We start from the raw sequence: 26,475 nt of genomic DNA on the forward strand, positions 1-26,475 counted from the left end.
AGTTTGTCCTGTGACCCATTATCCTAGATTGTTTCACTGGTAAGCACAAGTTTTGATTCAGAAGAAGTGTGGGTGTGTCTATAGAAGTTGGCTTCTGGAAAGCAACAATAACAACAACTTTCATTTATATAGCACCTTTAACATAGTAACATTTCCCAAGGTGCTTCACAAGAGCTTTACCAAACAAAATTTGACACTGAGCCACATAAGGAGAACAGGTGATCAAAAACTTGGTTAAAAAGGTAGGTTTTAAGGAGCGTCTTCAATGAGGTGAAAGAGGTAAAGGGGCGGAGAGGTTTGGTGAGAGGATTCCAGAGATTAGAGCCTAGGCAGTTGAAGGCATGGCTGCCAAAAGTGGAGCCAGTAAAATTGAGGATGTGCAAGAGGCCAGAAGTGGAGGAGCACAGAGATCTCAGAGGTTGTAGGGCTGCAGGAGGTCCCAGACGCAGGGAGGGGCATGAACAATTGGTATTGTGAATGTGGCAAAAAATAAGAATTCTTGTCTATGACGAATCATTTAACAGCTTTCTATCTTTTGATCATGGTATCTATGAAATTAAAAGGCGGGTTCACTCATACAGCAGACTCAGAATATGAACCTTGAGGGTGATTTTCAGTTGCCATCCATGCCATTGACACTGGTTAATGGGGCAGCCTATAATTGCAAATATAAAAATTAAACACTGCCCCATTGGCTGCCCTATGCGATTGTCAGACTACCCTGTAAATGAGCGGCTAGCGCTCCTTCCCGAAACAATGAGAAGTTTACTTGACTATGTACAATTGGGGTCCTATGCCAGTTATAGGACCCCACTATTGATTTTCAATGAGTGCCCATTGACACTAGGGGCCCAAGTTTCCACAAGAAAAAAACGGGCGCCCCTCCGAGCTGGGCGCCCGTTTTTCGCGCCTAAAACGGCGCCTAAAAAAATCCTCGGTATTCTCCACTGACTTACAGGTCCTGTGGCACTCGGCGCAGCCAGCACGAGCTGTGGGGGGGGGCGGAGCCAGGTCCCGGCGCTGAAAACAGTGCCGGGACCTCTGCACATGCACGCTACAGTCGGCACGCAAGTGCAGTAGCTCCAGGCGCCGAACTGTGTGGGAGGGGCCCGAAGCACGCAGCCCCTAGCCCTGGCCCAATGGCCTCACTGGGGCTGCGTGAATGAGGCTCCTCCCACGGCCAGCTCCTGCTCCCGCCCGACCAGACCCGACACCCGCTCCCCCCCGCCGACCAGACACCCGCTCCCCCTCTCCCCCCCCCCCCCCCCGCCGACCAGACCCGACACCCGCTTCCCCCCCCCCCGACCCGACACCCGCTCCCTCCCCCGACCCGACACCCGCTCCCTCCCCTGACCCGACACCCGCTCCCCCCCCCCCGACCCGACACCCGCCCCGATCCGACACCCGACACCCGCTCCCTCCCCCGACCCGACACCCGCTCCCCCCCCTGACCCGACACCCGCTCCCCCCCCCCGACCCGACACCCGCCCCGATCCGACACCCGACACCCGCTCCCTCCCCCGACCCGACACCCGCTCCCCCCCCCCGACCCGACACCCGCTCCCTCCCCTGACCCGACACCCGCTCCCCCCCCCCCCCCCCGACCCGACACCCGACACCCGCTCCCTCCCCCGACCCGACACCCGCTCCCCCCCCCCCGACCCGACACCCGCTCCCTCCCCTGACCCGACACCCGCTCCCTCCCCTGACCCGACACCCGCTCCCCCCCCCCCCCCGACCCGACACCCGCCCCGATCCGACACCCGACACCCGCTCCCCCCCCCCCGACCCGCTCCCCCCCCCCCGACCCGACACCCGCTCCCCCCCCCCCGACCCGACACCCGCTCCCCCCCCCCCCCCCCCGACCCGACACCCGCTCCCCCCCACCCCCCCCGACCCGACCCCCGCTCCTGTTCCCTGTTCCCCCCCACCCTCCCTTCTCCCCCCATCTTTCTTCTCCCCCTCTCTCCCTCCCCTCTCTCTCCCTCTCGCTCAGCGGCACGAACAGCTGCAGAATTCTCTGAAGCACTTTTACACAGGTAGGAAGATTTAATCTTTTCTTGGCTTATAAATGTTTATTCAGGTTGGATTTATTTGCATAATATTTGTAGAAGTATAAATAAGGATTTATTGTCGAATTTAATGAGTTCCCTTCCCCCCACCTCGTTCTGGACGCCTAATTTGTAACCTGCGCCTGATTTTTTAATGTGTGGAACAGGTTTTTTCAGTTCTACAAAAATCTTCACTGGCGCCATTCTACTTTAGTTTGGAGTACATTTTCACTGTGGAAACTTTCAAATCAGGCGTCAGTGGCTGGACACGCCCCCTTTTGAAGAAAAAATTCTGTTCTAAACTAGAACTGTTCTACCTGACTAGAACTGCAGAAAAAAAAATGTGGAGAATTGCGATTTCTAAAATAGTGCATTCTCCACCAGTTGCTCCTAAAAATCAGGCGCGAATCATGTGGAAACTTGGGCCCTAGGCCTTGAATGGCCTACCCGGTAGTCCTGAAATGAACTGCAATAGGCTGCTCACAAAAATATTGTCTCCCACTGCCGGGCCACTCAGTGCTTCTCCCTTTACACTTTTGGTCTGGCTCGGTTACCTATGGAGGGCTTGCCCATTGGCTGACCCAATACAAATGAGGCCTGGTCAGGAAAATAGTTCGAGGTCATGCTACTGGTAACTGGCATGTGATGCACTCGCTCTGCCCACTGCCCGTCGATATGGGCGAATGTTGAAAATCACCCTTGTTATCTATGGGTCAGGAGTAGAGGGAGACGGCTGAACCATTCAATTCAGATATAAGTAATTTGTTGATTTGGTTTGAATATATGTTTGATTGGCAGCTCTATTTGAGTTTCAGAGCTAGATATTACAAATTGTTTTGCTCTGGCCGAATATCAAAAAGTATTTCTCCGGATGTCTTGTTCCGAATGAATGGTCTGTCTGAAACCTACAGAGCATGATAGATGGGCCAGAAAGATTTCCATGGACAGGCAGCAGCAAATGACCTTGCAAAAATTAATATTCAAGGACCTTGTGTTCAGCTCAGTTTACAATGCAGTTTAGTCAGCAGGTGTGACAGTTTTTGAATTTGTTTGTGTTCTGAGGAAGAAACGTTAACCCATTAACTAGTGGAATTTTATAGTATGCTCTTCCTTCTGTTCACTTTACCATTTGATAAATCTGTTTGTCAATTAATAGACTAAGCCATCGTCTCGTGCACTGTTTATTTGATCATTTTATATGATAATAATTAGTGGCTGAAAACACAAGTTTTCAGTTTGATCCCCAGGTTTGTAACAAATTGCTGTGATATTGGACAGGTTCTGGGCCTTATGGAATGGTCTGAGATGCTAAACCCAAGAAAATGATTGAAACTAAAAGCTCAAATAGAACAGGGAAGTAGCTTGAATTGTAGTAGATAGAGCTTTCTATTTTTAATGCATTTGGAATGGGCAGTGGGAAGTTTGCTCGAGTTATTTTATGAATGTGTACTACTGGCATAGACTTTCACCCATTGAGAGTCCACATCAGGAATTTGGGCATGGAGGTCAGTGAGCACTACAGTATTTTCCATCCATTTATCATCATCATCATCATAGGCAATCCCTCGGAATCGAGGAAGACTTGCTTCCACTCCTGAATTGAGTTCTTTGGTGGCTGAACAGTCCAATACGAGAGCCACAGACTCTGTCACAGGTGGGACAGATAGTTGTTGAGGGGAGAGGTGGGCGGGACTGGTTTGCCGCATGCTTAATTTCTGCATGCTCTCAGCGTCGAGATTTGAGGTGCTCAGCGCCCTCTCGGATGCACTTCTTCCACCTAGGGCGGTCTTGGGCCAGGGACTACCAGGTGTAGTGGGGCTGTCGCACTTTATCAGGTATTTACTGAGGCGTATGAAAGCATGATCCTTATGCTAAACATCCGTAAGACAAAGGTCCTCCACCAGCCTATCCTCAATGCACAGCACTGCCCCCCAGTCATCAAGATCCTGCCCTCCTGTATGGCTCAGAGACATGGACCATGTACAGTAGACACCTCAAGTTACTGGAGAAATATCACTAATGATGTCTCCGCAAGATGCTACAAATCCCCTGGGAGGACAGGCGCACCAACATCAGCGTCCTCATTCAGGCCAACATCCCTAGCATTGAAGCACTGACCTCACTCGATCGGCTCCGCTGGGCAAACCACATAGTTCTCATGCCAGACACGAGACTCCCAAAGCAAGTGCTCTACTCGGAGCTCCTTCACGGCAAACGAGCCAAAGGTGGGCAGCGGAAACGCTATAAGGACACCCTCAAAGCCTGCATCCATTAATCTGCTGACCACGATGCCAGAATTCCCGATATGCATTTGTGATGGGCACAGCTTTTCACTAGGAGTGCATATTCTTAAAGTTACCCCTGCTACACAGCTGACGACCCCTAAGGCAGGGGCTCTGGACTACATAGTCTCCTGTATTGAATACGGTCAGCTGGAGACAGCTTGGTACCATATTACTCACTACATTACGGTCCTTGTGGGAATAAAAAGCAGGGAGCTGAAAGCAGATCACGTTCAATGGACAATAAGGTCACTACTATTTGAAAATGCACAACTAACTGGCCCTTCTGAGGAAGGGAAGCCGGTCTCATGCAATGCTTGCTGAGAAGCTGTTGAAGCAGTCCGAGTCCTGAACATGATATAAAGAAACTGAGGTCAAGACCCTGTGGGTGGCTTGTCCACAAGCAAACCTAGTATTGAGAGTGTCTGTAAACTGTTAGCACCATGTGTTGTGCAGAAGCACCTGACCTGTGGAGAAAAGAATCCTTTTCAGAGAACCGGGGCTTGGGAAAATAAACTAATTCCTTCTGCAGTATTTTTCAATCCACCCGTAAATGCAGCGAGGTTTACACTGAACCCAGTACCGTGACATTAATGTAACAAAACCATCCCCCACTCCACCTACATTGACACCAGCACATATCCTGACTACATGGTACAAGACATGATTGAATGGTCACTTTTCCCCATATCTTTAATAACGCAATAGGAAATACTGGAGAAAGAAAATCAAAATCGGATGGAAAATGCTGGCTAGGTGCTTCAAAATGATCACATATCTGATACGTGAATAACAGGAGCAATGCCTTGGGGAAATGTTCTTAATGTAAAGTACTCCCTCCATAATGATAGCAAAAAAATTCTACTGAGAATACTTCCTCCTTGATAGGAGACATGCTCACTACTGCAAGTAAAACTCTAGCCAAATGGAAAGCTGCTATGTCAATTCCCCCTGCAGGAATCTAACCACTGGTACTGAATTTTTCAGTAGCCTTTGATGTTTTGCAAGTTTGTAAACATGTCTTCGGATATGCAAAGGGACGCACTCCTGGGTACGTGCAGTCCATTTATCGATCAGTAGGTTTAGATTTCTGGAGGCCCCCATTCTCATCTTGAATTTGATAAATGGATGTCAGCATGAATGTTAATTGCAGCCTACTCCATAAGTCAGATATTACAAAATGAAGGATAAATTGCAGCAGGTATGTATTTTCACTCCATGACACTTCAAGTTGTGTATATAAGAACATAAGAAATAGGAGCAGGAGTAGGCCATTTGGCCCCTCGAGCTTGCTCCGCCATTCAATAAGATCCTGGCTGATCTGATCTTGGGCTCGGCTCCACATACCCCTTCACTCCTTTATCACTCAAAAATCTGTCCATCTCCACCTTAAATATATTCAATGACCCAGTCTCCACAGCTCTCTGAGGCAGAGAATTCCACAGATTTACAACCCTCCGAGAGAAGAAATTCCACCTCATCACAGTTTTAAATGGACAACCCCTTATTCTGCAATTATGCCCCCTAGTTATAGATTCCCCCACAAGGGGAAACATCCTCTTTGCATCTACCTTGTTGAACCCCCTCAGTATCTTAAATGTTTCAACACGATCACCTCTCATTCTTCTAAACTCCAATGAGTATAGGCCCAATCTACTCAACCTTTCCTCATAAGTCAACCTCTTCTTCTCAGGAATCAACCTAGTGAACCTTCTCTGAACTGCCTCCACTGCAAGTATATCACTCCTTAAATAAGGAGACCAGAACTGTATGCAGTACTCTAGGTATGGCCTCACCAATACCCTATACAGTTGTAGCAGGACTTCTCTGCTTTTATACTCGATCACCTTTGCAATAAAGGCCACGATTCCATTTGCCGTCCTGATTACTTGCTGTACCTGCATATTCACTTTTTGTGTTTCATGCACAAGGACCCCCTGGTTCCTCTGTACTGCAACATTTTGTAATTTCTCTCCATTTAAATAATAATTTCCTTTTTTATTTTTCCTACCAAAGTGGATAACCTCATATTTTCCCACATTATACTCCATCTGCCAAATGTTTGCCCACTCACTTAGCCTGTCTATATCCCTTTGCAGATTTTTTGTGTCCTCCTCACAACTTGCTTTCCCACCCACCTTTGTATCATCAGCAAACTTGGCTACATTACACTCGGTCCCTTCATCCAAGTCATTAATATAAATTGTAATAGTTAATGCCCCAGGACCGATCCCAATGGCACCCCATTTGTTAACGTTTGCCAACCAGAAAATGACCCATTTATCCCGAATCTCTGTTTTCTGTACGTTAGCCAATTCGCTATCCATGCTAATATATTACCCCCAACCCCGTGAACTTTTATCTTGTGCAGTAACCTTTTATGTGGCACGTTATCGAATGCCTTCTGGAAATCCAAATACACCACATCCACTGGTTCCCCCTTATCCACCCTGCTCGTTACATCCTCAAAGAACTCCAGCAAATTTGTCAAACATGATTTCCCTTTCATAAAACCATGCTGACTCTGCTTGACTGCATTATGCTTTTCCAAATGTCTTGGTACTGCTTCCTTAATAATGGAATCCAGCATTTTCCCAATGACAGATGTTGGGTTAACTGGTCTATAGTTTCCTGTTTTCTATCTGCCTCCTTTTTTAAATAGGGGCGTTATATTTGCGGTTTTCCAATTTGCTGGGACCTCCCCAGAATCCAGGGAATGTTAGCAGATTACAATCAATGCATCCACTATCTCTGCAGCCACTTCTTTTAAGACCCTAGGATGCAAGCCATCAGGTCCAGGGGACTTGTCCACCTTTAGTCCCATTATCTTACCGAGTACTTTTTCTTTAGTGATAGTGTTTGTTCCTCCCTCCCTATAGCCCATTCATTATCCACTATTGGGATGTTTTTAGTGTCTTCTATCATGAAGACCGATACAAAATATTTGTTCAAAGTCTCTGCCGTTTCCTTGTTCCCCATTCTCATCCTGCAAGGGACCAACATTTACTTTAGCTACTCTCTTTCTTTTTATATACCTGTAAAAACTCTTATCAGTTTTTATATTTTTTGCTAGTATACTCTCATAATCTATCTTCCCTCTATTATGTTTTTAGTCGTCCTTTGCTGTTTTTAAAACATTTCCCAATCCTCTGGCCTCCCACTAATCTTGGCCACTTTGTATGCCATTGTTTTCAATTTGATACCATGGATGGTTCTCCCTTCACTTAAAGTCTTTCCTTCTTACTGGAATATATTTTTGTTGCGAGTTATGAAATATCTCCTTAAATGTCCACCACTGCTCATCAATGTCTTACACTTTAATCTATTTTCCCAGTCCACTTTAGCCAACTCTGCCTTCATACCTTTGTAATCTCCTTTATTTAAGCTCAGGACACTGGTTTGAGATCCAACTTTCTCACCCTCCAACTGAATTTGTAATTCAACCATGCTATGATCACTCTTTCCTAGAGGATCCTTTTCCTGGGAGATCATTTCACAGCAGTAATGTAGATCTTTTTAAATGTTATGTTTAATTTCCTAGTTTCTCACATAATGGTCCGTCATTTATTGCATAAATTTGGCAAACTGTGTGATCCTGTTCCTCGATGTGCTGGATGTTTCATCTGGAAACATGTAAAATTGCTGCAGTAACCCAATTAGATGCTGTCCAAAATAAGTAGTGTTTCAAGGGTGCTTTGGATTGAATTTCCCTTACGCATTAAGCATGGTTTGTATTAGAGTTTCAAACTCATGAATTTGCAGCCAAATCACATCATGTGGTCAAATATAAATAATGCCAGTTTTATTTTCTCCAACTACACTTGGGTGTGTAAAAATACTGACCCTTGACCTTTTAGGTGGTTTAGGCTTCACAGCAGGCCATTTTCATCATGCTGACATAAGCTGGCAAAGCAAACATCCTGGTGAAGGAAAACTTGACACATACATCAGCAATGCATTCTCAGTAGTGGAATACTGCCCTACGTAAGACTTAAATCTAGAAAACCCTAATTTCCAGGGTATTGGATTCAGTTCAGGTCAACCTAATGTGAACTGAATACAATCTTGACAAGATCTGTATCTGTTTTACCCCCCTTAACAACCAAGGAAAGCAAATACAGGGCAATCTGTAACAAGACTAGCAGATGTTCATGATACTTTGAGGTTGTTTTTTTCCCTCTTTGACAGGTTTTAAACACAGACTGTGCAGTTTATGAAATGAACATTCAGACTTTATTCGACTAGAATTCTTGGGCCTGAATTTAATGAGTTTGCCTGCAAATTGCCAATTTGTTGATTTTAAATATTAATCAAGATTTTCTTGAAGGCAGGCTATATTCATTAGAGAAACGATCTTTACTAGGGGAATAACAAATATATTTTTACTGTTTGAAAAACAGACCTAAGACCAATTATAGAACTATATGCCTACCTTATTGAGTTCCAAACATTCCTTCTACTTGGCAGTGTACAGTCTGTGCACAGGGATTTATCAAACAAAGAGTATTTTATGCACCACAGTCAAGCAGACAATCTGCTTTTAATGAGTATATTTTGGACTGCTACATTGAAGCCCTTTGTTTTGCAGAAAACAAACAAGATTCTGTGGTTGTCATGTGCAAAGTTTTATCTGCTGCCCAAATGTTTTTTTCTTTCCAGCTGAAAATCATTCTTTTTATCTTTCATTAGCCCTCCTGGGGTGAACTTCAAAGTTATTAAAGAATCAGGCCGACTTAACTCGCTCCAGTCCTTTTCAATCTGTTCAGTGCACATCAATTTGTGGAGAAAATTGGAATAAATGTTTCAAATATTTGGTACTCATAAAAAAGATGGCATTTAATCTTGGCATCTTTAATTTCCCTTGGTTAAATGAAGCTTCTGATTAAACTGGACTTCTTTGCTTGAAGCTATTTAAAGATATATTCCTTCCTTTGGACTTGTGTTTGCACTGGTGGAAGGGGAGGGGGCAAAATAACCAGAGGGGTAAAGAGGAGACCTATTTTTACACAGCGAGCTGTGAATGCATTGCTTGAAAGGGTGGTGGAAGCAGATTCGATAGTAACTTTCAAAATGGAAATGGATATATACTTGAAAAGGCAACATTTACAGGTTTATGGGGAAAGAGTGGGAAAGTGGGTCTAATTGCATAGCTCTTTAAAAAGCCGGCACAGGCACAATGGGCCAAATGGCCTCCTTTTGGGTTGCACGATTCTCTGATGAAACTTATCAGGCATAAAACTTTTGATACATGCTGTATATACTTGATGAGAAGAATACATGGCAAGTTTCTCTCAAATACGAGCCTTATTTCATATGGTGGACTGCTGGTCTGAGACTCGTCATATTTCTGTACTAATGCAATGGAATGAGTTTGCAATGAAAAATCACTTGAAAAATGGAGACTCTTCTGCAGCAGGCTGGAACGGCAGGTTCAGGACATACTGTATAAACAATGGCTCAGCTTTCCTTACTTCTTCAACACCAAACTGAGAGATATTGGCGGTCAGTGTAAACCAAAAACAAAACATGCACAAATAACACAGTTTCCTTTCAACTCAATGCTGAATGGTGTCAAACATGTTCTTTTCTCTGTTTCCAACAGTTGTGTTTGATTCCTTCCTCAGTATACCTGTTTTTGAATTCAAGCCCATAATGAGTGGAATGTGATATCCTTGAAAGGAATCTCAACACTTGTGTCTCTAAGGGGCTGACATTCCTTTCTCCATTAACTGTAGCTACAACGGCGCCACAAGTAAAACATAGTGCCACGTTGCAGAAAGTGCAAACATCTGACTTATGTGTGTTTTGCACTGCTTCTGAAGATAGTTTAATGGTCACTACTGCAGAGAGCAAAATTCACCAGAACCCCCCCTGTGTTTGGGCTCATTCGAAAGGAAATTTAATTTGGGACTATCTACTGAAAAGTTTGGAACTCTAAAGTGATTATGGAAAAAACTACAAACTTTAATAGAATTATGAACTTTTTACAAGACAAATTCAAGCCTGTGGGCGGACCTCGGGAACAAAAGAAGCCCATTTGATTATTGGAACTGTCTGGGTGTGAGGATTGAGTTAACCTGTCTGGAAGAATGATTATTTGGAAATCTTCCTCCAAAAGAGACATTACCATCACAGTATCACCCAGAGATAGCTCCCCATCAACATGGGTCTGGACAAACCATTTCAGCATATACATCACAAAGAGGCCCAATCCAGCCTCTATGCAAAAGACTAAGCACAAAAGGACATTGCAATTACCAAACTAATATTTCCATCAGGAAACAGTTTTTAGAACATCAACCCACCCAAGACATATCAACTTTAACGAGCCCGACAAAATATTACAAAGAAGAACCAAGCCCGCCAAAATTATACAAAGGATTGTGAATAGATTGGGCGGCAAGATTAGAACACTGAAATCGTATAACTGGCCACTGTTAGAGAGAGGGAGAGGAGAGAGAGAGAGAGAGGAGAGAGGGGAGAGACTCTCCAGCCTCAAAGTCTTGAAGTCCTGAAGGAAGGAAGAACATCACCATCTACCATTAACTATCAAAAGGATTGGTAAGCATAAGTCCCTGCCGCCCTGGAGTCTAACCTAGCTAGAATTAGGTATTGGGAGGTGGGAGGTATAATTTTACTGCAACCCCCCTTTGAATGTGTAGTGTATGGTACTTTATTGGAGTGATTTTAAGTTTGACCTTGTACCTTTCCTTGTATTGTTCTTTGTTAGTGTGATTGTAAGTTTGGCCTTGTATTTTCTTACTAGAGTAGTAAGCCTGTATTACTTTGACTGTAATAAAACCAAAGTTTTTTGCATCAAACCAGCGTCCTCTGCACTTTTGTCACACCCACCAAATAAATCCAGAGGTCAGCACCCAAGGGAGGGGGAGCGATTCGAAACCACTCAAGTTGGTCAGAAGGGAACCTGACCCCCTCATAGAGAACACACACCCCATCCCCCCCTTACAAAATGGTGACCGTGGCAGGACTCTGGTACACGGATGTGATGTAGAGAGTGCTGGTTTGGGGTAAAGAACCAAAATGGAAGAGAGGATTTCCACCTATGTGTATAAGAAAGTGAATGTAACTAAGGAATGGGTGCTTAGTCTATTGCGCTAAGCATCTGGCTGACGCTGCAGCCCAGTGGACAGCAAGTAAAGATCACAAAGAAGCAGTAGAGAAAGCAATTTGGTTGGTCTGTCTCCAGCGACAGGTCCAACTGCTAGATAGAATGAATGAAACATTACAGGCAGAGTTATGGGAATGCGCAGAGAACTATCAGGAAAGGGTTATGTCAGGAGAACTCCATAAACTAAAACAGGAAAGGACCCAAATAATGGAAAGGTTTAAAAAAAGTCAGGATTATTTTCAGTGTCAGGTTACCGAGGCCAAAAGTAATGAAAAGTCACTGAGGGAGGAAAGCACTCGTCTCACCCTACAAGTAAAAGAGCTCCAGGAAAGATTAAAAGATGTGCAAGCAGCGTATAAAGTAGCTAGCACTAATGGATTTGAATCAGGAGACCTCGGTCCCTGCCAGCAACAAATTAAAAGTTTAAACCTTGCTCTGTCCAAGGCAAAAGGCATGGTATGCCTAATAAGCCGGGGTATGCCCCAGATAAACCTGGAAGAGAAGGAAGAAACTACCTGGCCACTACCTGTGGCACCGGTGACTACACCGGTTCAGCAGCAGGAGGGGCAAATCAGTTGCGGGGCGGACAGGGATAGTGAACCACCACCACCTGTAGCACCGAGTTTCAGCTCGGCTTGGCCGCAGGGAAGAGAGGGAGGCGAGCCAGAACAGGGAGAGCCAGAACCAGGGCCAATGTGCCCGGTCCGACAACAGAAGTTTGTCCCGCCCACCCTTAACGGGGGTCCAGGGCCCCTGAAAGTCAGTTTGTGGTCCCCCACACTCCCCACCAGCTTAGGGCTATGATAAGCCACCTGGGAAAGCTCACTCCAAAGGGAGACCCCTTGGTTCACTTTGTGGAAGTGGAACAGGCAGGGGATATTAATGGGTCCGATGATGCAGAAATGGCAAAGATGCTTCTCCTATCTCTAGATAGCAAACTGTACCGGTCCCTTTCGACTGAGAGCAAAAGAGGACAGAAAACACTTGCTGCCATCCAGAAAGACATTTTAGAAGCTATGGGCTGCAATGACGGGAGTCCCTTCTCTCGAGTAGAGAAAACGGTGCAGCTCACAGGAGAAACCCCACAGGCTCTCGCAGACCGACTGTGGCCGGTGTACAAAAGCACCTGTACTGGGGACATAGACAGAGATCATTTAAACCCGGACAAATTAGCACACTGGCACCGAAGCCTGGTAGCTAACAGTTTACCCAGAATAAGAACCAAGGCTGAGACCTGGTTCGACCCTAGAGATTCCCAAGCCACAGAACAGGGAGTGCTTAGGCAACTGACCCTAGCTTACAGAAACGGCAGAGGGACAGAAGAGCACCCACAAAAGGGAAGAGTTCACAAAATCCGACTTAACTAAGACAAGAGGGAATGGCGCCACGAGGGGGGCAACTCCTCCGATACAAAACGTATCTGCTTTGGGTGCGGAAAGAGTGGGCACTGGAGAAGGGATTGTAAAAATCCTTGGAAGAATATGCAGGAAAGAATTCTCCAGCCCCTGCCCAAAAGACCGAGACAGATAAGCCAGTCCCTCCCTACTCGTTTGAGACCTTTTTAACTGCGCTCTGAGCCATGTTAGATGACCCTGGGAAGGTAGCCACCACCATCGGTACCGAGATCCCATCTGCCCCCTCCCAACCAAAACTGTGACTCGGACAGGCGTAGCCTGTCCACCTGTGTGCCCTCGAGTATGATGCGTGGGGGGAGACCGACCGTACAGATAGAAGTGGGAAAGGTGAAAGGGACTTACCTGTTGGACACCGGTGCCTCAAGCACCCTTGTCTATGCAGCTAACCCCGCCGCCTCACCTCTGTCTAACGGGGTCCCCTACAGCTTGGTGGGTTTCACAGGCACTGAACAGACTGGCTCATTCTCCATTCCGCTCTCCATTCATTTAGGTACACTCCACATTAAGTGGACTTGTGTCCTGATGAAGTGGGAGCAGGAAGGGAGGGGGATACTGGGGGCTGACTTCATCCTAGGCCATGGGATCCTAGTGGATTCAAGAAACCACTCTCTTTGGGGGTCAGTCTGTATGGGACAGGAGAGTGAGGTGATGGTTATCCCGGGAAAACAGGGAAAAGGGACGGTGTGCACCATGAAACCAAAGGAGGGTTACGACCTTGAATCACTGGTCAGTAACACCCCTGTAGAATATCAAGAATATGTGAGGAAAAACCTTGCAGTTTTTGCCACTCACAAACATGACTGTGGGAGAATAAATGGGGTCGAGATTAGCATAGATGGGGACCTCATGACCCGACCACAGAAACAGTACAACTTCCCCAGGGAGGCGGAGGCAGACATGGAAACAGTCTTGGGTTCGCTGGTTAAACAGGGGATATTGAGACCAATAACTACCCATGTGAACTCTCCATTGTGGCTGGTTAAGAAACCGGACAACTCATGGAGAGCCACGGTGGACTATCGAGTACTCAACCGTAACATCCCCGCCTGTGCACCCACTGTTGCTGCTGTCGCCGATCTCATTGGAAGTATCCCAGCCTCCGTGACCATCTTCATGGTGCTGGATATTTCCAACGGGTTCTAGTCCACACCTTTAAGAAGTGAAGATCAGTACAAGTTTGCTTTTACCGTTAAAGGTCAGTGTAATGTCTGTAAGCTTGTAATGTTTGTAGCTTTCCACACTGTGGATGTGGACGTATTGTGTACTGCAACTGCAGAGTTAACAATAAACAGAACTAGGCAGATTCCGGAGGCTTCTGACAGAGCTGCCTGCCATGTTAAGAGCTGTGTGTGCTGTGCTCTGTGAATATATCACATTTGGCGATGAGATGGGATTTTTCGGATGATTTAAAGCTTAAATTTTGTTGGGGAAGGATTCAGCCAGCCAACAGAGAGACTTTGCAAGTTTCTGTCTTTGGAAAAAAGCTACAAAATCAGAGGTAAAATGCAACACACAGTGTGAACAGCTAGAGATTAAAATGGCAGGTGTAATCAGACATTTGGGGGAATATAGACACAACCGGGAATGTTTTAAAGTGTATGTGGATCGGCTAGAAATGTATTTCACTGCAAATAACATAATCAAAGTTCCAGACAATGCAGTCCAGAACTGGGCTGTGTTGGAACGTAAGAGAGCGATCTTCTTATCGGAGGCAGGTCCGACATTGTACGAAACCCTTGTAAATCTGCTTGTGCCTGACGAGCCAAAGGACACAATGCTTAAAGAGATTTTAACGAAGCTGGAGCAGCATTATAACCCCAAGCCGTTAGGAATTGCTGAAAGCTATCGTTTCCGTATTCGGAATCAAAAGGCTGATGAAAGTATCGGTGATTACATCGTAGCATTAAAAAAGCTATCGATGCACTGTAATTTTGGAAACTTTCAAAACCGAGCATTACGGGATCGTTTTGTTTGTGGGGTGAAAAATGATGCGATCGGAAGGAAGTTATTGACGACGGATGACTTGACTTTTGAGATTGCTTGTCAGACAGCGAGGTTGATGAGCATGGCCGAACAATATTCCCGAGAATTAAATAATAATTACGGTTGTCAGTCAACCGAGGTAAATCACCTGCAGGTTCAAAGTAAAAGACGGGCATGGCCGAAAGTCTCAGAAACTGGAAATTCTACCAGAGCGTCGAAGTCGTGCTATAGGTGCCTGGGACAACACATTGCTCAAAGTTGTCCATACGTGAAGGCAGAGTGTTTCTTCTGCAGAAAGACTGGGCATCTTGCGAAGGCATGCCAACTGAAGGGTAAGCCAGCTTTTAAAGCTACGAGTCCAGCGTTCAAAGCTATGAGTAGAAATCCAAAGAGACTACATAGCATGGAAGAACAACAACAGGACGAGGAGATGTTAGAGTTACACGTCATCAGGAGCACGAGGTTAATGGACAGCGATTCGGAAAGCATCAAAATCCACATAGATGTTGCAAGATTCAAGGTACCAATGGAAATTGACAAGAGTGCATCCATGAGTGTAATACCGGAGTCACTGTACCTCGACAAATTGCGTGATTTCCAACTGGAGAAATCCAAGATAGAGCTGCGAGGCTACTCGGGAGAGAAAATTCCTGTGGTAGGTCGTATCACCGTACCGGTGAAATATAAAGATCAATTTCAGAACTTGCTTCTAATAATAGTGAAAGGAGACAAGACTGCTTTACTAGGAAGAAATTGGTTGAGCTCACTGAAGCTGGATTGGAGTAAGATTTTCTGTGTGGAAGCGAGATTTTCATCAACGGATGAGGTTATCAAGAAGTATCCGAAGGTGTTCTGCGAAACGGGCAGTCCGATCCAAGGCTTCAAGGCGAGTGTCAGGGTACAGAAGGACGCTAGATCGGTTTACTACAAGCCACGTTCCATACCATATGCACTCAAGGAGAAAGTTGAGCAAGAACTCAAAAGACTAGAGACTGAGACCATTATTTGTAAGATAGATGTAATTGGGCTACACCCATTGTTGTTGTACCTAAGTTTGATGGTAAGGTAAGATTGTGTGGTGATTATAAGGTAACCGTAAACCAGGTTCTAGAGGGTAATGTCCCCAATACATTGCCGAATATAGAAGATTTGTTCACAACACTGACAGGTGGTCAGATCTTCTCAAAACCGAATCTTACGAATGCCTACTTACAGGTTGAACTAGATGAGGAGTCCAAGTCATGTTTGACTATAAATACTCACCTAGGCCTATATCAATTTAATAGGCTACCGTTTAGAGTGTCTTCCGCCCCTGCCATATTCCAAGGGGTGATGAACCAGATTTTGCAAGGTATTGAAGGGGTAGTATGTTATTTAGATGACATACTAATTTCAGCACCAAATATGCAAATTCATAGTAACATATTGAATGAAGTCCTCAAATGGCTAGAGAAGCACAGAGTATGAGTGTCTGCTCGTAAGTGTGAGTTATTTAAAAACTCAGTGGAGTACTTAGGGTACAGAGTAGACAAAGATGGTTTACATCCAACCAAGGAAAAATTGGATGCAATTAGAAATGCACCCACTCCCAGGAATGTCACTGAACTTTGTTCATTCTTGGGTCTTTTGAACTATTATGGGAAGTTCCGACCAAATTTGGCTACAGTATTACATCCACTGAATGAACTTTTGAAAAAACAGATCCATTGGGAGTGGTCAAAAGAATGCGATATAGCATTCAAGGTGTGTAAAAGCAAATTGGTAGAGAACATCATGTTAGTTCACTATGACATATCTAAGGAGATTAAGCTAGCACGTGATGCCTCTCCGTATGGAGTTGGGACAGTGATCTCTCATGTAGTAGGGAGGAGAGACCAATTGCTTTTGCTTCACGCACTCTCAGTGCCAGTGAGAGTAATTATGCGCAAATTGAAAGGGAAGTTTTGGCATTAATTTTTGGGGTCAAGAAGTTTCACAAATACTTGTATGGTCGTAAGTTTACCATCGTTACAGACCAGAAGCCCCTAACAGCAATCCTCCATCCAAAGCCCCCAGTTCTAACATTAGCTGCAGCCCGAATGCAGAGATGGGCTTTGATTTTGTCAGCATATACATATGATATTGATACAGATGATCAGCTGATCACATAATGCTGATGCCATGTCTAGGTTGCCTTTCCCATCACAAGTTACACCCGATAGGGAAGAAGTGTTTCATTTTTCATACATTGATGAACTGCCAGTCACAGCTGAAGAGGTCTTGATAAAGATATAGAGTACATCGTGAGTCAGTGTACGACATGTCAATTGGTAAGCAAGCAACCACCACCAGTACCATTACAGCCATGGAAATGGCCTCCCAGGGTGTGGCAAAGGCTACATATTGATTTTGCTGAGTTAGAAGGACAACAATTGTTCATTGTGATTGATAGCCATTCGAAGTGGGTTGAGGTGTTTCCAATGTGGAAAATAACAACAAGTAAAATATTGGACATTTTACGAAAATTATTTTCTTCATTTGGCCTCCTTGAAGAAATTGTTTCGGATAATGGACCACAATTTCGTTCAGAAGAATTTGCACAATTCATGAGCAAAAATGGTGTGAAACATACCAAGGTTCCACCATACCATCCTGCTTCGAATGGTGCAGCAGAGCGCACTTTACACATTGTAAAACGTGCCCTCATAAAACAAATGTTAGATCCAAATCCAAGGAAACGACAGTTGACATTGGATTACAAATTGGCTAATTTTTTGATTACATATCGAAATACTCCTCACACAACTACTGGTAGAACACCAGCAGAGTTGTTTCTCAAACGACAGCCATGAACCAGATTCTCGTTGTTAAAACCAAATTTGGCACAGTCCGTTGAAGAGACACAATTAAAACAGAAAGAGAATCATGATAGAGGTAGAGTAAAAGAGAGAAGTGTGAAATTAAACCAGAAGGTGAGAGTGAAAAACCATCACCATAAATGGTTAAAGTGGTTATCAGGAAGAGTGGTGACGATATGTGGTCCTCGCACATATTTGGTAAAGATGTTTGATAATGGACAGGTTAGGTTTGTTCATATTGATCATATTTTACCTACAGACATGGAAGGAGTTGAAGTTGGGAATGATTCAATTATTTCTGACTCATCAGATAGTTTTGATACACCAGTAGCAAATTCTAAATCCAATGTACTGGAAACAAATCCAGGAGAGAATCAGAATGAAAGTCTGAGTCCGAGTCAGGAAAACAAAGAGCCTGAAGTTAGAGTGAGTTCAAATGAAAATCAAGGAAATTCTGTGGAGGAAAACGTTCCTCAGGATGAGCCTCAGATGAGTTTAGATTCGACACCAGGTTTGGAAGATTCTGTTTGAGAGTGAAGGTATCCTCTTCGAAACAGAAAACAAGTGATCAAGTTAAATTTGTAAATATGGAAAAAAAAAGTTTATATCCTGTGTTATGTATAAACCTGAACGTTATGTATGATGTTTGTTATAATAACTTCTTCATTGAGGAGGGAGAAGTGTAATGTCTGTAAGCTTGTAATGTTTGTAGCTCCACACTGTGAATGTGGACGTATTATGTACTGCAACTGCAGAGTTAATAATAAACAGAAGCAGGCAGATTCCGGAGGCTTTCAAGAGAGCTGCCTGCCATGTTGGAAGCTGTGTGTGCTGTGCTCTGTGAAGATATCAAAGACAGCAATATACTTGGAACTGTCTCCCTCAGGGCTTCCACAATAGCCCCAGTATTTTCCATCAGTGTGTGGCCAACTGTTTAAAGAGTTTCAGCAGACCCCAGCAATTAGTACAGTATGTAGATGACCTGCTCCTGTCCATGGATGAGGGGGAGGAACATGGCCCACTGCTGGCTAAGCTGCTGGAACTGCTGAAAGAAGAGGGATTTAAAGTAAACCCCAAGAAGGCACAGATCGGCCTGAAGGAAGTAAAATTCCTGGGACTGGCTGTGCGCACTGGGGAGAGAGCCATTGACAAAGCTAGAAGGGAAGCAGTGCAGAAGTTACCCACCCCCAACACAGTAATAGGAGTAAGATCTTTTCTAGGGCTAACCGGGTACTGCAGAGACTTCATTGAGGATTATGCAGCCACAGCAGCTCCTCTGCTACGACTCCTACACAAGGGAGTGGAGTGGGAATGGGACAAAGGTTGCAAGGCAGCATTTATCCAACTCAAGAAAGACCTGCAGACCATGCCAGCTGTAGGGGCCATAGATGGGGATAAAGAATTTTTCCTGGAGCTAGCAGCCAGTAGGGACAGCCTGAGTGCAGTACTGCTCCAAGAGCGGCACGGCCGGCTGAGACCAGTGGTCTACTCCTCCAGGATACTCACGGACGTGGAGAAAGGATACTCCAACTGTGAGCGGCACCTCCTAGCCACTCACTGGGCTGTGAAAAGATCACTGATCTTCACAGGGGGGGGTCCCCTATCACACTCCTTACCCACCAGACACCCACCCAAATGCTCCTGGATGGGAGAATCAAGGACGGGACAGTGAGCAGTGCCCGCATTGCTCACTGGACCCTGCTCCTCTCTCAAATGGATCTAAGGGTAAAGGGTCTCTGCGAGCCAAGACTCGCAGCCAACATGGTTTATCCAGGGGCAATCCATCGGTGTTCCATAGAAGGGGTATGGGAAATTGACATAGGATTTCGGGCTGGGTTACATTCCATGGGCCGAGTGATCTATGTGGATGGTTCAAGCACGGTATCTGCGGGTGAATGACTCACAGGCTGCGGAGTTTATGACCCCAAGGCAGGCATTGCCCTGGCAATTAAACTCCCCAGTACTCTGAGCGCCCAGCACACTGAACTGCCTGCAGTGGTCTATGTAGTCACACACCCCGAAGAATTCCCTACCCCATACACAATTTGCTCAGACAGTATGTTTACATGCAATTCATGTATGGAGTACCTGGCTATTTGGTCCCGCCGCAGATACACATTCACAGACGGGAGACCCCTGGCAATTAAGCCCTTACTGGAAAAGATCATGAAAGCCGTAGGGGAGGAAGGGAATATCTACATACATAAAGTGAAGGCACATTCCACCACTGAATCCCGTAGCGAGGGAAACCAGCAGGCTGACATGTTAGCCAAGCAGGGAGCCCGCACGGGCAAGCTCTGGGATCCGTACAATCCAGGACTCATTGCAGCAGTCAGGGGCAGGATGGGGACAGCAGGGAAGGCAGGGATAGCTCTGCCCCCGGACCTAAAAACTGTCCAGACCCAAGACCCCATCCTCAAAACTGTCCTGAACATGCGAGCAAAAGGGGAAAGGGTAGACGGCCCGTAGGGCGCCGCAGCAATTGCCATTAAAGGCGGCATGCTGTTCAGGGGGGAACAATGGGATTCCTCCAGCTGGCCCACGAGGGTCCAGGAGCAGGACACCCCAGACCTGAGACCACTTGGCAACGAGTAGAACAGGCAGGGTGGTGACCAAGACTCAGGGAAGACGTCCACAAGTTCTGCGCTAGCTGTCTGGTGTGCGCGGCCAACAACCCTGACCCCCAGAAAAGAAAGGTGTCTATGGGACATATCAGGGTAGAGGGACCCTGGCATTCGATCCAAATCGACTACATCGGGCCCCTACCCACTGCCCAGGGAGGTTACAAGTACTGCCTAGTATTGGTGGACGTATTCACTAAATGGGTGGAAGCCTTCCCATGCCAAACAGCCACTGCCCTGGAAACAGCTAGGATCCTGGACAGAGAAGTGTTCTCCCAATGGGGACTACCACAATACGTGGAGTCCGACCAAGGGAGTCACTTGACCGGGCAGGTGATGCAGGGAGACCCTTGAGGTACTCAGCATCAGAGGGAAATGGCATGTCACCCCCACAACCTGCAGTCATCCGGGCCTGTGGAGCGTTTAAACCATACCATCAAAGAAAGGCTGCACAAAGAGACAGGGACTCACCCAAAGGGGGGGGGTACTACTAGTCCTCATGGGGATCCGGGCCAGCCAGTCAAAGAGCACGGGGTACTCCTCGTACGAGCTCATGACCTGCAGAGCCATGCGCACCCCCACCCATGTGTTAGCCCCGGTATTCAAGTGAAGGTCAGCTTAGGGAAGCGAACCGAGACAGCTTTGTCAGGAATCTGTTTGAACACCTTTAAAGAGATTCACTGGCAGGCTGCTAGCAACATGGGAAAACAGCATCGGAGCAACTGACTGCTGCTAGAACCCCGCAAGCACCACGAGTGTGAGATAGGGGACCAGGTTATGGTGAGAAACTACGCTAGAGTAGGGGTCTCTGAGGCACTACCACATTGGGACCGTACCACATTGCCGACAAGGCAAGCCCCATGGTCTATGCCATAAAATTGCCCTGCCGTACAAAGTGGTTCCACATAAATCAGTGCAAACTTTTCAACCCAGGGCCAGCAGCTAAACGTAAGGGACAATCAAAAACTGTAAACCGCACTAAAGACAGGGACCCCCAGCCATCAGCCCCCGACTGTGGAGATCCCACAGGGGACGTGGCAGACCCACAGACTGTACCTAGAGGGGCGGTGAACTGTGTTACTGGAGGAGCTGTCCCCCCAATCATTTGGGACTCGGATCCACCCCCAGCAGCCGGAGCCTTAAGAAGGACTCCCCGCACACCACGGCCAAAGACACCGTGGTCACCAGTGCTCCAATTTGAATGGTTCAACCCCGGGAGAGGGACCAGTCGCAAAAGGGCACCTAAGGTCAGGGACCAGCCTGCGAGCACGGACACCCAGCCGGTAGCCTCGGGAAACCAGGAACCCCCAGAAGAGATAGCGGTGGAACAGCCACCAAGTGAGAGTCCCCAGCCCGTAGCCCTCAACCAGACAGAACCCCCAGGGGAAGAAAGGAACCAGGCAGCCACCCCCAAAGGAGCGGTATGCTGCAGCATCGGAGGGGACGTTCCCACAATAGTGTGGGACTCAAACCCACGTCCGGTCAGGGTACTTAGAGTTAGGCGGTGCAGACCGATCTATCACCTACCTCGCTGGACACCCAGTAGAAGAAGAAGAAAGCGAGAAGGCAGGAATTAACCTGGCCACCCGGAGACGGGTGGCAGATGTACATATATAGCGATGTGAATTTAAGGATGTTTAGCAATATGAATTTAAGTATGTTTAGTGAATAAATTTAGAGTAGTGTAAGATTATCTGTGTAATGATAAGTATATATGTATTAGTTAACTGGGGTAAGGAAAGGAATCTACCTGTGCAGCTGTTAAAAGAAGCACAGGCTGGGTAATCCCCGGGAGTAAGAAGAATCTCCCGGTATGGCTATTAAGGAAACACCGGTAAGATAACAAGCAGAACGACTGTGAGATAAAGTTAAAGGCAATCAGTCCACAAGGAACTGAATAAGACAGCCAGTCAATTAAAGACTATGAGCCCAACTTGGAACTCAGTCACCTTTGTCAAGCCAGAGAGCTTTCTCAGGGCTAGACAATCTGTTTTATGTGCCCCTACAGGAAAGTGGACAGCATGAGAAGGATCCTGTTTCTGCTCGTCCTGATAAGGAGGAGCAGCGGCGACCGAGGAGATGTGGAAGAATCCCTCATTTACGGGTGTTCAGGAGGAAGAGCACCGATCGTAACCGCCGGGGGTGGCCCCCGGGACGTGGAAAAACTCGCCATTTACGCGCACGAGGGAAGATGGCCAGGGTGGCTGAGATCTAATTCTACCCGCTACTCCAGCCAGGAAGGTTTTACCTACGGGGAGGCCTCACTTTCATGCCCCCGGATACGGATCATCACTGCCCGAGTCAGTGTTACAGAGGGAAAGCGTATGTGTTTGACTTGCACAGGGAACATTCCCCTGGGAAGACGGTGGTGGCTCAGAAAACTCAGCAAAGACGCATGGGACCAGGAATCGGACTGGGAAAGACTCGGTAATGATACACACCACACCATCACGGGGACACGGGGAGGAGTGACAGTGTGCTGGGACAAATGGTGGGAATCCAAACAAGGAATTTATGTTTGCATGTGAGGATCAGAGAGTATTTGTCCCGCAGGCATATCGATCGCCTTCGCCAGGCAATGGCAAGATGAAGGGGACGGGATGGGGTGGGATTCTAGCCTACATAGGTGCGCGGTTCCACACTCCCCACTCCCAATTAACACCACCGAACTAAGAGCACACATTAAGAAACCACTACCCACAACCCCGCCAATACGCACAGTAATAGAAAGGTGTCCTACCATCACCATGGACCTGGAAACGAATTAGTATTGGTACCGACCGAAAAGGTGTTATATCAGGGGGTACATTATGCAGTAGCTTAAGTAATATTAAACCTTACCGAGGTACACCTGCCTGCATGGTGTCGGAAGGAAACAGAGCTGCTATACCAGGCCCTACTTAGAGACATGTTCAAGAAATGTTATGATTTAGCCTTTGGAAATGTAGACAAAGCAGATCTATACACCCTAAACGCTAGGGACACCATGGGCTCGGGGAGACCTAGAAGGGGAACCATAAACAACATTTTCACTACCTACAATACAGCATCCTGTGTAATAAATAGCCTCGATGGCATTGAACTGCAAACACAGATAAACAGTTTAAAGACCCAATTGAGAAAAATCCTGAAACAGGAGAATACTGTAGTAGGATCAGAACTACATGAGGACCAGGCTATGACTGTCCATTTAAAAGAAATAGTGGCTGAGCTGGAAAAACATGCACAGACAGTGAATGCACTTATACGGGAGGATAGAAACGCTTCTGACCAGGCTGCACAGAACGAGGTGTGCGTATTATATGGGGCATGGTTGTTGGGCGAGGGCCGCAACAACCTGGTGGATTTAAAACAAGGTGTAGTCCCCTCTTGGATCAGGAACAAGCACCTTGCAGCCCTCTACCCGTACAGCAATTCACTAAGCCCGTGCCAGCTCCGCCTAGCCTCTGAAGCCTACCCTGTCCCAGTAGACTGTGGGAAATCTAACCACACCATTATGGGAATAATATTAAGAATGCCGGTCATGGGTGAAACAGCCCAACCCGCACCGGTATACCGGGTGAAGAACATTGAAGTTATTCAGGGAGGTGCACACATTCGTTTCGCAGCAGTCCCACCCTATGTCATAAAGTGGGAACACGCTGTAACGGGTACTGACCTCTCCGGGTGCCGGAGCCGGGGTGCACACGTAATACTGTGTCCCCAGTACTTGAGTGCCCATTCAAAGTCACAGTGTGGGTTTAAAGCTGCTGGCGCACAGCCCATTAATTGCACCATGGGAGTAATGGCACAAAACCATGTTCCTGCACAGGTAGCATACATAGGGGGTGGGACATATTGTGTCACCACTACCAACATGGACACTTCTGATGTCTGGTAAGTGACAGCAGTTTTTGCTTCAAATCTGAGGCATCAGTTCAAGTGGCCCAGGAACGGATTGTCCCCATTCCTGAACCCTCCACTGTCCACCTCACTGTGAAGGAAAACATTACAAACCTGCAGGATTATGTTGTGCATTTTGGCTATGCAATTCCCCCTCGACCCGAACATCTTGCCGCTCTTCTAAAAGCCGTAATTATCTCATAAAAACACTTCTATACTCTAGAACAGAAAACCATTGAGATAGTGAAAAAGATTCTTGAGATCACCATTCCGCCTTGGTGGGACCTTTTCAGAAATATAGAGGTCCCAGTCTGGATCCAAATTGCTTCCCACACTTTAGTTATTTGTCAACTCGTGATTATACTTTACTTATGGTGTCTCACTTGCCGAGTGAAACGCAGAGGCCGTCAGGTCAGGCACCAAAGGGTGCTATACGCTCCTTGGCCGAACTTGGGAATCGCGCAGGGAGGGGTGATACCATACTACCATGTTTAATTTGCATTTGATTTTACCTGCTATAAACCTCAACATCGCGAGTGTTGTAAGAGTGCTACTTAAATGTTTTGACTATGTACCTTTATTTTACTGAACTTAAAACGTGTTTGACTATGGACCTTTTATGCGATTTGAGAATGTGTTACTATGTGTGTTTATTTTACTTTACTTAAAGTTGTGTTTGACTGTATACCGTCATTTTACTGTGAAAACCGAGTAAAAGAGGGACATCATACCCCCTCTATGCTATAACCGAATTGTAATGACTATTCGCCTGTATATTGCATTGCATTTCAACGGGGGATGCAGGGTAATGCTTAGCTAGTATAAATGCAGGGAACGTTGACTCTCGGGAGCAGGAATTTTGCTTACCTTGTTTGACACTCAAGGAGTGTAGAGTGTTAACAGGGGGAACTGCAGAGAGCAAAATTCACCAGAACCCCCCCCCCCCACCTTGTGTTTGGGCTCATTCGAAAGGAAATTTAATTTGGGACTATCTACTGAAAAGTTTGGAACTCTAAAATGCTATGGAAAAAAACTACAAACTTTAATAGAATTATGAACTTATACAAGACAAATTCAAGCCTGTGGGCGGACCTAGGGAACAAAAGAAGTTCATTTGATTATTGGAACTGTCTGGGTGTGAGGACTGAGTTAACCTGTCTGGAAGAATGATTATTTGAAAATCTTCCTCCACAAGAGACATTACCATCACAGTATGACCCAGAGATAGCTCCCCATCAACATGGGTCTGGACAAACCATTTCAGCATATACATCACAAAGAGGCCCAATCCAGCCTCTATGCAAAAGACTAAGCACAAAAGGACATTGCAATTACCAAACTAATATTTCCATCAGGAAACAGTTTTTTGAACATCAATCCACCCAAGACATATCAACCTTAATGAGCCCGACAAAATATTACAAAGAAGAACCAAGCCCGCCAAAATTATACAAAGGATTGTGAACAGATTGGGTGGCAAGATTAGAACACTGAAATCATATAACTGGCCACTGTTTTCAACAGAGGTTAGAGAGAGGGAGAGGAGAGAGGGAGAGGAGAGAGAGAAAGAGGAGAGAGGGGAGAGACTCTCCAACCTCGAAGTCTTGAAGTCCTGAAGGAAGGAAGAACATCACCATTTACCATTAACTATCAAAAGGATTGGTAAGCATAAGTTCCTGCTGCCCTGGAATCTAACCTAGCTAGAATTAGGTTTTGGGAGGTGGAAGGTATAATTTTACTGCAACCCCCTTTGAATGTGTAGTGTATGGTACTTTATTAGAGTGATTTTAAGTTTGACCTTGTACCTTTCCTTGTATTGTTCTTTATTAGATTGATTGTAAGCCTGGCCTTGTATTTTCTTACTAGAGTAAAAAGCCTGTATTATCTTGACTGTAATAAAAACAAAGTTCTTTGCATCAAACCAGTGTCCTCTGCACTTTTGTCAGCCCCCCCCCCCAAATAAATCCAGAGTCACAGAACCCAAGGGAGGGGGAGCAATTCTAAACCGCTCAAGTTGGTCAGAAGGGAACCTGACCCCCTCATAGAGACAGGCAGAAACACCCCTGCCCCCCTCCCCTTACACTACCAGTCCAGATTTATTTAATTAACTGAATTTAAATTCCCCAGCTGCCATGGTGGGATTTGAACTCACATCTCTAGATCATTAGTCCAGGCTTCTGAATCACTGATCCAGCAACATAACCACTATGTTACCATTCCCTTGATCTCCTGGAACATGCCTCCCAGTGCCATCCCCGCTAGCATTTACTAGCTG

General features: G+C 46.1%; 1 protein-coding gene across 1 annotated transcript; it reads left to right on the forward strand.

Annotated features, from left to right (window-relative positions):
- Window positions 1-26,121, forward strand: LOC139278516 (uncharacterized). The gene is made up of 2 exons (XM_070897369.1): window positions 1-39; window positions 22,327-26,121. Exon 2 carries the CDS (start codon window positions 23,227-23,229, stop codon window positions 24,196-24,198), a length of 972 nt encoding a protein of 323 aa, XP_070753470.1. The 5' UTR covers window positions 1-39; window positions 22,327-23,226; the 3' UTR covers window positions 24,199-26,121.
- Window positions 26,122-26,475: the final 354 nt, after the last annotated feature.

This window comes from Pristiophorus japonicus, chromosome 13 (genome assembly GCF_044704955.1).
Source record: "Pristiophorus japonicus isolate sPriJap1 chromosome 13, sPriJap1.hap1, whole genome shotgun sequence".
In the NCBI taxonomy this organism is placed as follows: domain Eukaryota; kingdom Metazoa; phylum Chordata; class Chondrichthyes; family Pristiophoridae; genus Pristiophorus; species Pristiophorus japonicus.

Coding starts and splice junctions, on each gene's coding strand:
- LOC139278516 (XM_070897369.1), top strand. CDS start 23,227: ATGTTCAAGAAATGTTATGATTTAGCCTTTGGAAATGTAGACAAAGCA.